This window comes from Ictalurus punctatus, chromosome 23, assembly GCF_001660625.3.
Source record: "Ictalurus punctatus breed USDA103 chromosome 23, Coco_2.0, whole genome shotgun sequence".
NCBI lineage: Eukaryota > Metazoa > Chordata > Actinopteri > Siluriformes > Ictaluridae > Ictalurus > Ictalurus punctatus.
In genome coordinates, this window is record NC_030438.2 from 8,005,001 (window position 1) to 8,017,500 (window position 12,500).

Consider the following 12,500-nt stretch of genomic DNA (forward strand, 5'->3'; position numbering starts at 1 on the left):
ACTAGCGAGAAGCACATGCACAACATGATGCTCTTGCAGCAGAACATGAAGCAGATCCAGCACAACCTTCACCTGGGCCTGGCGCCGGCCGAAGCCGAGCTCTATCAGTACTACCTGGCTCAGAACATCGGCCTGACCGGCATGAAGCTGGACAACCATTCGGATCCGCAAATGATGATTAACCCCTTCCAAATGGATCCCGGTGGTACCACAGCTCTGGCTCCTGGACTTGGTGAGTAGATTTGTTGTTCATGTTTTTGTTTGTCTTTGTCTCTTTGTCTCACCCTCCCTCCCTCCTTCCCTCCCTCCCTGGCCCTCCCTCTCTCTCTCTCTCTCTCTCTCTCTCTCTCTCTCTCTCTCTCTCTCTTTCTGCCTTTATTACTCCACCCATTATTGTATCCTTCTCCCAACCTAGTCCTTGATTAAAACAATGAGTATGAACCACCTCATGGGAATTATTCTTAATCTTTCATTCTTAATTTTCTTAAGTCAGCTTAATCCACCTCCATCTCCCACCCCTACCCCGAAAGACCTTATCTTAAAAACCAACAGTATGGAGTAGATTTCCCCTGGAACTTTCACAATGACCTGACAGCAGCTTTCTCACTCTTTTATCCCCACTCCAGAGCTGCAGGTCATGACCGAGCAGATGCAGCCCTCTGAATTATCAATACTGAAAACAAATGCCTCTCTTCATGTCTTCACCTTAACTCTTAGCATGAGCTGGCACATATATTAGCCTGTCATGGTCTATTGTTTCTGTGAATTCTTTGTCCTTTATTGAAAAAGCAGCCACACACACACACACACTCACACACACACACACACACTCATATTTTAAGTCTAGCAGATTGTTACATATGGTCTACAAAAAGGTCCAGATATTAAACTGGTGCAATTATTGAATTTTCCTTGTAGCACATTGAGAAATGAGGTATTCAACTTGTAAAAACGTGAAAGGATCTAAGAAATGTACCATTAGCCACATGGAAGATGAACTGCTTTATGTTCAGGGCTTATATTATAGCAGATTCTCTTTTTTTATTGATCAACTTTCATGTCTATGGTAGAAAAAACCCCAGTACATACTCAGGAATGACATGCCCAGTAGGAGTAATTAAAGCTATCTGATGAGAGGGGGGGGGGTTTAGAAGTTGAAAGGGATGATTGTAATTGATCCTGATTCAATCCTATTATGGCTTTTTATAGTTAAGGCTTTATACAGTCCACTACTCCTCACCAAGGTTTTATTTTAGCAAATCCTTTTGTGTGGGTGCCCTACTCCAGTTTCTCTAAAAACATCTACCTTTGTCCACATCTACCCCTCTGTCCTTCCCTGCAGTGAATAACGAGCTGCCGTCAGAGCTGCGTCTCACGACTGGTCAGCTAATGGCCGAGGACTTGTCCATCCTCTCCGCCGGAGAGCTGTCGCCTTGCATCAGTGACCCGCTGCTGAAACTTTTCCAGTGTGCTGTGTGCAACAAATTCACCACGGACAGCCTGGAGACTCTGAACGCGCACGTGGCGGCCGAGCGCCTGCTCCCAGAAGACGAGTGGAGGGCTGTGATGGGCGATGTGTACCAGTGCAAGCTGTGCAACTACAACACGCAGCTCAAGGCCAACTTCCAGCTCCACTGCAAAACCGATAAGCACATGCAGAAGTACCAGCTGGTGGCCCACATCAAAGAAGGAGGCAAGGCCAACCAGTGGCGCCTCAAGTGCATCGCCATCGGCAATCCCGTGCACCTGAAGTGCAATGCCTGCGACTACTACAGCAACAGTGTGGAGAAGCTGCGGCTACACACCACCAACCAGAGGCACGAGGCAGCGCTCAAGCTCTACAAGGTCAGGGCCTTTTCACCCCGAGCTTTACTGATCTGATATCTTTCTAATCTCTGTGTGCATGTGTGCGTGTGTGTGTGTGTGTGTGTGTGTGTGTGTGTGTGTGTGTGTGTCTGAGTTAGTTCCTGTGTGAGCGTGCGCATGCTCTGCCCAACCCACACTCTATGCCTTAGGCCGATTTGCTAAATGTAAACCAGAGTATGTACATTATCCTTCTCCATTACACCTCATAATGTAGCTGAGGTAAATGGACAGTGGCTAGCGCAGTGGCCTGAGACAGAGAGCTGATTCAGTGCCTGTGGTCGAGCGCAGGTAAATACAGGCTATTTGTTTTCCAGCACCTTTGTTTTTATGATGTCAAATGTCATTAAGCGAGCTGTAAATTAGATTTACCCCTCTACCATCACTCTTTCCCAATCTCCCCTCTCCTTTTCCTGTAAAGACGCCCCAGGCCAGGGACATACCAGTCAGCCTATTTACATGATGCCTTTTCGAAAATCAAACTTAATCGAGTTTCATGGCAGAAATATCAATATGGAGCAGTGAGCCGGGCTGATATTTGGTTCTCTGAATCTTTACTTTACCCCAATGAATAAAAAAATAAATAAATAAATAAATAAATAAATATCCGCCTTGTCACCTTGGAGTGAGGGAAGCTCTCAGGAGGTGACTTAAGAAGATGAGTGGTTGTGGGAAGGTGCACTGAAAAGTCTCTCTGTCTCTCTGGGTTGTGATTATTTTGAGTGGATGTTGGTTGTCTTTCGAAAAACCCTATGAATCATTTGGATAGTATTCTCCTGGCAAAATATAGGATAGACGATCCACAGCGCACGGTCAGAGGTGGTCATTGTAGTATCATCCTGCGCTTAAGTGCTTTTGGGTGTTGACTTACTGGCCTGGTGTGATTGCCTGAAACAATAATACTGATATCCTGAAATCATAGACCTATACTGCATCCCAGACTCATTAGTGGACTTCTCTGGATAAACCATATTAACGTAATGAGGATCTATCGATCAGCCTTAGTCACTTTTGGCAAAGCGTGCGCATGAGCCGAACCCCCTTCGGCTGTATATTTAGAAAAAGTTAATTTAGCGACTGACAATGGCTAGGCTGCGCGCAGAATTGGCAGGTCTGTAATAGTAATAATGAAATACGATTTTATTACCCCGCCTCAGAACGAAAGCGTCTCCGAGGGGCCTTTTAACAGGGTACACCGAAAAAGAGAAATACACAAAGAGGCCTTTCCAAGAATATTCATTTAACCATAAGCCTGCACCGTAAAAAGAGAGAGAGAGAGAGAGAGAGAGAAAGACAAGACTCACTTTTTTCATGCATTCACTCAGTGTTAGTGATGTGGCGTTAGTTACTGAGCAACAAAGAGCAAATCCTCTGACGAGTGAAGTCAGCATGAGCCAAATGAAGCCCTGAAAGAATCGCATGTGGAATTTTGAGGCCTGGCATTAAAAACCTTGTCCATGGGAATGTTTTGAAATCCTTAGCAGTTTAAAAACTTTTTCTTTTTTTTTCTTTACCCCACTCTCTCTCTCTCTCTCTCTCTCTCTCTCTCTCACTCTCTTTTTTTTTTCTTCATAAGGGCTGCACTAATTCTCTAAGCAAACAAAAAAGGATTCCATGGCAACAAAGAGCATTGGAGATCATGTAGGAAGACAAGTAGACTGAAGATTAGGAGGTGAGAAAGGCCTAGCTTAGTCATGAGCTCAATAGCATGTGGTTGTTGCTGCATGCATAGACATGGCTGCGGGTACAGATTGTTTGCACACTCGTGTACATGAGAGTGGGTCAGTGCTGGCTTCATGGTGTGTGTGTGTGTGTGTTTTTTTTTTTTAATTGTCGGTATGAAATATAATGAAACAGGCATCATATGATGATTCCACCAATCCCGATGAAGTTAAAACGCCCGTATGTGGTATCTGGTAGTGAAATGTTATGTATAGTGATGTTTGAACATGACATGGTCAGCAATAGTTTTTTTTTTATATATATATATATATATATATATATATATATATATATATATATATATATATATATATTAACCCATTCCTTTCTCGTGACACAGAATGAAAAAAGCAGGTGGCTGATGCAGGGATTAAAACGGTGCCATTGTTTTGCGTTCACGTGTCGGTAAATCCAGTAGCAGCATGACAAAGCCTACTCTTTCTTTGACATTTGAAAGTCCAAACAAGAAAGAAAAGAAAATAATGAAGTAATCTAATCAAAGCTTTGCTTCAAGACCAGACGATTCAGGAGAGAGGCCTAGCACGAAAAAGACATGAAAGTGATTTCTAAGTATTAATTCAGCTTTTTTTTCTTTTCTTTTCTTTTTTTTTTAACGCACAGAGCGAAAGCAGTGTCCTGTTCGTCCTGTACTCTTGCCTGCCTACTCTTTTTTTTTTTTTTTTTTTTTTAATGCCAAGAAGGAGGGAAATCTGTTTTACAGATGCAGCCTTTAATGTGTTTGGCAGAAATGAGAATATTTCACTCATAGACATATGGTAGTAAAGCTTAAAAAAATAGAGACTTCTTTATTTGACCAGAAAAACACCTCTCTTTTTATGTTTAAAGGTGAAAGGCACATGGGAATGGGTAGTTTGGCCAGGCTCAGAAAAGAACAAAGCGTTGACGACATTTCCATATGGGACCTGGAATACTAAATATCTTTATGGCTAAGAAATGACTGGAGATAGAAATGAAAAACCCCCGCAGTTTTATGTTATTTTATTTTATTTTATTATTTTTTTTTGCTTCTGCATATTTCCAAAAGGATTCAGTGACGTTTCTGCATAAAGGAATGAAATTATGTTAGCAGAAGTTCAGATAAATACAATAAACAGAAAACAGCTTTGGATTCTCATAGGCTGTGACACACCGCCATACTCAAACACGAATCTGTGTTACTGTTTGGATTGAGCCTATAATAATGATGTATAGTCATGATATAATTAATAATAATAAACACTGAAATAAATGCAGATGTGGGACGGTATAAATCTGTCATGACCATTGAAAGGCAGCGTAACGCTCGGTTAGGAAATGGCAGGAAATGTGTGTTTCTCCAAAGAGAGGATTTGCACTGGGCATTTGGGTCATTTAGAGCCAAGAATGTTCATGGTCAGTGTGTCAGAGTCAGAGTGTGAGCGGGGGAACTCAAATACCAAACCGCACCTGTTCATCAGCTGGGCCTCCCTCTCTCTCTCTCTCTCTTTCTCACTCTTTCTTTTTGTATCTGGATGGCCAGTATGTACGCATCCATCCCAGTGCACTAGCCAGGAGTTATGAAGCGCTTGATTACAACAGTCGCAGCCAATCTGTCATCAGCGAAGCAGAATTCTGTGTCTGTCTGGAGCCCACCACATTATCTCCATATATGTATTTGTCTTCTGTTTCTCCTTCATCACCTCCTCTGCTTCCTCTTCCTCCACACTTCCTTCTCTCTCTCTCTCTTTCATTTCCAAGACCACTGGGACCCTGGCACATACACTGCTCATCTTTTCTGCTGGAGAGGGGCACTGGCTCTCCACAGTCCTGTCCCCGGGGAGCAGCAGATAGCCCATCTCATTATCCATGATACGGATGGCAACATCATTGGTCGGGGCAGGGAAATGAGAGGGGAAATTAAAAGAGGAGAGAGCGAGAGAGAGAGAAAGGGCGAGCAGGAAGGAGGGGTGCAGAAGGGGGAAAAAAAGGAGTTGAGAAATTTCATATTTATCAGACACTGTGTGGGGGGGTTCCCCCGTCATACTCTTTTTGTTTTTTTGTTTTTTTTCACATTTTCTCTTCCAGTGTTTTTTTTTCTACAAGGGCAGCATATACTTTCCAATATTTTGGGTTTTTTTTTTTTAACCTCATTTAAAAAAATAAAAAATACAAATTCAAGATGGCCGCCAATTGATAGGCACGTTATTAAGTCCATGCCGTTATACCACACTCATTACTGAAGGTCAAGCCCACGTCCATCTCATTTGAAAATCAAATATCCCATATGTATGCAGCTATAATTATTGGACTGTCATTTCAGCTCATGTGATTCCACAACGAAGAGGAGATGGAGTCGAACGTATTTACATAAAAAAGTCATAGTTCATAGTGTACAGTGTGGGGACGGTAGACCTGTAATGCTTTATCTCAGCGTACAGACCTGCCTTAGTGGTGTAAAATCCACTCTTTTCGATGACTACTTCCTCTTATGATGACCTATCGATAACGAACCAATGATTGATTGATTTTTTATGAATTTTTGTTGTCGATGTGGTTTTACACTGCTGTCATTTTTGGAAAAGCACGAAAGGACACTAGCTTATGTCCACACAGAGTCGGATCGAGGCGTGATTATTTCTGCATGCATAAACACACGTGTGCCCTCCCTTTTCCTCCTGCCCGCTGGAGCGACCAGATTATTCAAATGCTCTCATCTTTCACCTGCGCCGGGATTACAATGGGAATCTGTCAGAGGGAGGGTGCGTGGAGAGGGGGGAGGAGGTTATAATTAAAGCATAAAGACAGACGAGTACGGCTGCGAAAACACAAAGCCAAGGGCTTTGGCCAGGCCTTGCTGCCTCTCTTAATAATCCTCATAGATATTAATAGGAATAGGAATTTCTGTTATTTTCCTCGATTTTTTTTCTCATCTTCTTGTCTATACCATGAAAGCAGATCTCTACGCTCGAGCTCCAGCGGGTACTGAGTGACAACACTAGCAACTCAGCACTTAACTGAAGCCCACTCCACCTCACTCTCTCTCTCTCTCTCTCTCTCTTCTCGTTTCTCGTACAATGTTCCCCCATTTGAGAATGCTCTGATATTAATAACCAGACGTGATCTTCCTGCTGGCCCGGGGGTCATCCAGGCTGGCCAGGTCAGCCCATTTGTCTGTGTGCAGCCACTGTGAAGGCTATTGAGGCTGACAGGTATGGGAGCAGCAGCAGGGGGTGGAGGAACGGAGGACGAAGGGTGGTGGTGGTGGTGGTGTGTGTGTGGGGGGGCAACCAAAAAAGGAGCGTCACACTGCCTCAAAACAAAGAGTGGCAGAAGTTTGTCATTTTTTTCCCCCTCCCTTTTCATACGTTTTTTAGATTTTTTTTTTCCATCCTTCCCCCACCCTATTCAGTTCTCCTGGGATTTGAGAGCCAGCTTAACAAAGGATGACTCATCAAGCACTGATAAGGTCGGCGCTGAAAGGAGTTGAATTGCAATAATATGATACTCTTGGTTAAAATTTTTTTTTTTTTTAAATAGAGAAGGTAATTAGCTTTGTTTTAAGTCTCCAGACACAGAGGTGGGCGCAAATGTAGGACTCCTGCCTGGAAAGGATTATTGGACGATAAACGTATGTCTGCACATCACCAATTCCCACGAGCTCCTTCTTCTGGTTCAGTTTAGGCATATGTGTGTGTGTGTGTGGAAAAACTCAAGCCATGATGAAGCCATTCGCTTATTGAATGGAACTGAAAGAGTGTGAATGTGATCAATACACAGATCGATATTTATCGATAATGTTTAATAACTCCATGGCCAGAGACAGAATAGTCAAAGCTGAACAACAGTCATGGGTGACAGTTTTTGCATACATTACCGTGCCCAAATAGCCAGACAGCATACCTCCAGTAATTGGTTTTAAACATTAGGTGCTCGCTGAATAGATGAGTAGTGTGTGATATTCGATTACAGAGCAAAGAACCCATTTAGCCTCCTGTTCTTCCCCAGCCAGGATTTCCAACACAATACCATTTACCTCCCTTAAGTTCAGCAGGATTAGACCGCTACTAGTAATCCTTAATGCTTTGAAATAGACCCGACAGAAGTCCCGCTCACTTGTTTGGGATTACATTCATGAATTTTGTTAAATTAACCTGTTGAAATATTTTTTTTTTGGGGGGGGGGGGGGGGGGGGGGGTTATAGGGGATTGGGATGAGAATACAGAACGCCTAATGAAGCTTTGTTCGTGAATTGAATTACATTTTTTTATTGGGACGTTTAAACAGTGAGAGGTGGTGGTGATGTGGTTTGGCAGCAGAAAGTCTGGCTTTTAAACCTAACTGACCTTTTTACTTCATATCGTGCTCATTTCATGCGCAGTCCATCCGTCGCAAACACTTTCTGTAATACTCCATTTAAACGCAGTGACATCTGCGTGCTTCTCAACGTCTTCTGATTTCAGACTTACGATAACAAACAACGATACGACATACGACGAACGAAATATTTAGTCATCCTCTTCACCCGAGAAATAAAACTAACACGACCGGCCCTTGTAGCGAGAAAAGAAAGCAAGCTAGCTAACCGTTTAGCTGCCGCAACAAGTGGATGAACTTCTTATTAAGGACTAATAGGATCAGTTTGGGTTGATTTGTATTGAGGAATTTCGAAGGTAGGACGGGACGCTGGCTCGTTGCTGTCGTTCGTTGGTGAGGAACAAAGGAAAACATTTCAGTAATCTTCAAAGTGGCCTGTGGTATGTTGAGTGGACTTTGGTATGTGGACTACGACTAAAGCTTTTTAATGGAAAAAACACACACACACACACACACACACACACACACATACAAAAAAAAACCCAACTACGTCTCCCTTTGTGTGTACAAGGCGTATAAACTGCTATTGGACGCTTCCGGTTGTATCGGCTTACTTTGTGACTTCGGAGTTCCATGTTTCTGCCTTCCCTGAGTGTGTATTCATGAGTGTGTGTGTTCTTGTTGGTCTGTGTGCTATTTGCCTAGGCTCTCTTGAGAAAGCCAGGGTTAAAAGCAGTTGCCCTTAAAGGCTTGTCTCCTGTAGCTTTCTTAGCGCAATATGCAAAGCTCTGCCTTAAGAGCTGCTCTCGTCGAGGGCTGAGAGGAGTAAAGGAGGAAAAAGAGCTCTTTAAATGTGTTTCCCCTCCTGATCCTGATGCTCCTGCTTGCCACTCTTTTACCTCCCGTCCGTCCCCCCCGCCCACGCCTTCGCTTGCTCTCTAATAGGTTGCAAATCAGGGAGCCACCTCCGTGCTGTTGTTGAAGGCAGATGGGATATGAAAGGCTTCAGTGTTTAAAAGCATGAATAGGAAGAAGCGCACAGTCCTGGGCGGGGCTCGGTCACAAGCTTATCAGATATACAAGGTGGAGGAAGAGTCAACGTTTGTACTCAAGAGTCCTGTACTTCTGTAATGACTCAGGGTTCGACACAAAAGTTAAGTTCCCAAGGATAGGCTCCAGGCTCCCCGCGACCCTGTGTAGAGTAAGCGCTATGGAAAATGGATGGATGGATGGATTTAGTTGGTTCTCTTTCCTGAAATATAAATAAACCAGTAGCGTAAACTAGTCAATTACACCACCGTGACCCTGACCAGGCGGTTACTCCGGATTAAAAAATGAAGACTGTAACCCGCGAGCTTCATATCTGACTGCTCATGTAGGCATGAAAGAAACTACAGATAGCATGTGCCCCTTTTTGGCAAGCTTTCTCAAAAAACAATAGCGCACTTCCTGTTCAGAATTCTTTGTACAATATTCATAATGTATTTATATTAACACAGACGTGACAGCTTTACTGGGTTAAAGAATATCGGACACCAAATTGACCCGTCTTCATTGTGTTCTATTTCCGTGTGGTCAAGCATAGGCGTTACGGCGCGTCCTCGGTCCCGTTCGAGTTTAGCCCAATAATTCGCCCTTTCCGATTCCGACTGAGCTAGCTGAGGAGGTCAGGTCCATGCTATGCTGATCTGGCTGAACTTGATGATGAATTAAATCATGGAAAGTAAAGGCTGAAGTGCACAGGCACTGGAGCCTCTGGACTTCTTCACTTCCTGCTGAAGACAAGCAAAGCTTTTAAGGGTAATGGTGAGGTCAGTGGATTTAATGGGAAATAAGTGTCCAGGCGACAGATTTTAAATCACCGTAATATAAATACACCTCCATTTTCATCGCCAGTTTGCTTTCTTTTAAGGCAATTTGAAGAGCGGACGAACACTCGTGTCTGCGTTTGCGGTGGGAAGGATTAGCGAGCGAAGATTAAGCACCGCTCCTTAATCTTCCATATCAACTATTGAGGCAAGAGGTGATATGCAGATGCAATTCCCGAACGCTCGTGTTTACACTGGAAGGGGATTCCAGTACATTATTCTTAGCAGTGTCGTTTAAATTTGCTTGCTTATAATATGTAGTTTTTTTTTACCTTAGAAACGTACAGTACATAATGCATAGATGAGCATTATGTGGAAAATGATTCTCAGGAACGTTCTGAGATACCACTGTCAGTGGAATTCGTTCTCATCTTGTACTAGGAGTCGTTGTCACGAAGTTCATGCTAATCCAGAATGGACCTCCTGACTTGAACGTGTGCAGAAGACACACGTCTTTTCTCAAGCATGTGCCCACTGCATGCCAGTCTTTTAGTCCTCATACACAGAAGGCCAGTGTGTGACAGCTGTAATAGTGGCTCAGTCTCTGGCACAGTGACCCGAGCTTTTGCATATTCTTCGTTTCCCCGTTCATTTTCCTCCGCACTACGTTCACGAAGCGAGTGCAAGAGATCCTACTTCATACCCACTATCTCAGGCCTAATGACACATACCAGATCAACAACATTAGCTCCCTGTGAAAACATTTCGCTCTCCGTCTCTCCCCTGCATGCACTATTACTGCTGGTGAGGTATGTGTGAAGTCGCCGGATGCTTCGTTCCCAAAGCCCACAGCTGTATTTACTGCAGGAGCGTGTGAGCGGGAATCGGCGCTAACAGTAATCAATGATATATCTCGCCGCAGATCAATCAGCGTTTTAAAATCGTTCAAAGACATTTCTCACAGTCTGGTCTCGTTGCAGATGGGAGAGTAGGACATGTGCACATACATGTGCGCATGGATACATTGGAAATAATGTAATAAATAGAACATGCAATATAATATGATACAACATGATGGAAAAAAATAATCTCTGAAGATCTCTCGGTGTCTAGGAGGATCTATTTGCGTGGGTTCCTCTGTTAGTCACGTGAAAGCATTTTTTTTACAATAGTCCTGTCCATCAGTATTCTGGATTAGCCTTGCACGTTAGCTCATACCTAGCCCAAATCCTGGACTACTTACATAGCGTATTGCGGATGGATATAGTTAAGGACTGGTCATTTTCAGAGAGACCAGTAGGCGTGTCCTGCACTCTTCTATCATTCCTCTTGAGAAATCTCATGCTGCAGAAAGACTCATTGTGCTAATTTGTGTACTCGTTTTGGCCTCCATTTGTGAGGATGATTATTATTGTTATATGACCTCTAAGCTGCTCGGCAGTAAGGCCCTGCCTTGGCCTGAATACCCAAAGCCACAATTACATGTGACATCCTTGATGGATTTTTGCAAAGGGAAAAAAAAAACAAATAGCACAGGCAATTTGGAGCCCTTTGATACATTCCTTCGGATTTGTATAGGCCGGGGGAGAGCAAGGGGCCGAACGAGACGTTTTTTTTTTTTCCAGACATGCTTTCCGCAGAGAAGACAGTGGCCTTGTGAAAGAGCTCGGAAATGGAATGCAGGGGCAGGCATACCTCTTGCAAGAATCTCGGTCAGGTTGCCAATAGCTTCTATGATATAGCATTTCATTTATTTCTTCAGGCGCTTACCGGTAACATGTGTTTGCAGGGTGTCAGTATTGATGGAATGGTATATCTGGCTGGAATCCAAGTGAGGCTGGTATGTGTTTAAAATGCTTTGAGGAACAAAACCAGCTTTTGTTGCTTGTCCTTTTTTTTTTCTTCTTCTTCCCCTGACTTGTGAGGTTGTAGAGTAACACCGTGCCTTCTCAAAGGTGATCTTTAGGGGATAAAGGAAAGTGTGAAGGCAGAAAATGCTGATGCATTTAGATACAGATACAGTTTTCGTTTCACCACACCATGTTATTAGGAAATAGTTGCGGCGGTTACGTGGCTCCAGGGCAATTATGCCACAGCTTATTTTAGGTACGTGTTCATTAGGCGTGTTTTTTATTTATTTTATTTTTTTATGGTTAATGACAGGGAAAAAAAAGGCATGTTTGCACAGAATGTTCTAATTTGTCCTTGGTTAGGGATGAACCGATTCTCTCTTTCCTTCCCTTTCTACGCGAGCGAGTCAGAACTGGCTGGATTAACAACGATGCGAAACTCACCTTGTTTCCGAACGCTGCTAATGAGTCGGGTTTGTCACAGCGGAAACTCCTACTGTCGTCAGGAGACAGGCCGAACACGAAGGGGCGAGAGGAGGTGTTTTGTAATCATTGAAGTCGGCATAAATAAATAAGTCCCCTTGTCAGGTTGCAGGGGGAGTGAATAAACACGCTCCATGGGAATTGGGGCTCCGTTTGACAGGTGAAGAGGGGTCCCTGGTGCCTTGATTTGCATTGTTTTGGCAGCCTGGCACTGTGCTGTGATCCCCCTCTGCGCTGTCAGATGGATGCCTGATTAGGCCGAGGGAGAGGGGTACGCCTTTCGGACCATCCGCTTTGGGAATCCCTGCGTCTGTACCCCTGGCACGCTGGCATGATGAGGGATGCCCTGAGACGAGGTGTTAGCGAAAAATGATTGGTCCCCGATGAGTTCCGGCTCTTGGTTGTTTGCCAAATGCTAATCCGGAACAATTATCCATCAAAGACACAAGTGTGCCCCATATTGTCCTTGATGAACCTTTTT

At 43.8% G+C, this 12,500-nt stretch overlaps 1 protein-coding gene across 2 annotated transcripts in view; it reads left to right on the plus strand.

The window, feature by feature from the left end:
* zfhx4 (zinc finger homeobox 4) overlaps positions 1-12,500 on the plus strand; it is a 74,205-nt gene that overhangs the window by 17,051 nt on the left and 44,654 nt on the right. For both annotated transcript variants that reach the window (XM_053674741.1, XM_053674742.1), the window contains exons 2-3: positions 1-232; positions 1,343-1,845. The exon at positions 1-232 is cut by the window's left edge and continues 2,380 nt beyond it. In XM_053674741.1, coding sequence (XP_053530716.1) covers positions 1-232; positions 1,343-1,845 — 735 coding nt within the window. The remainder of the gene's footprint in view (positions 233-1,342; positions 1,846-12,500) is intronic.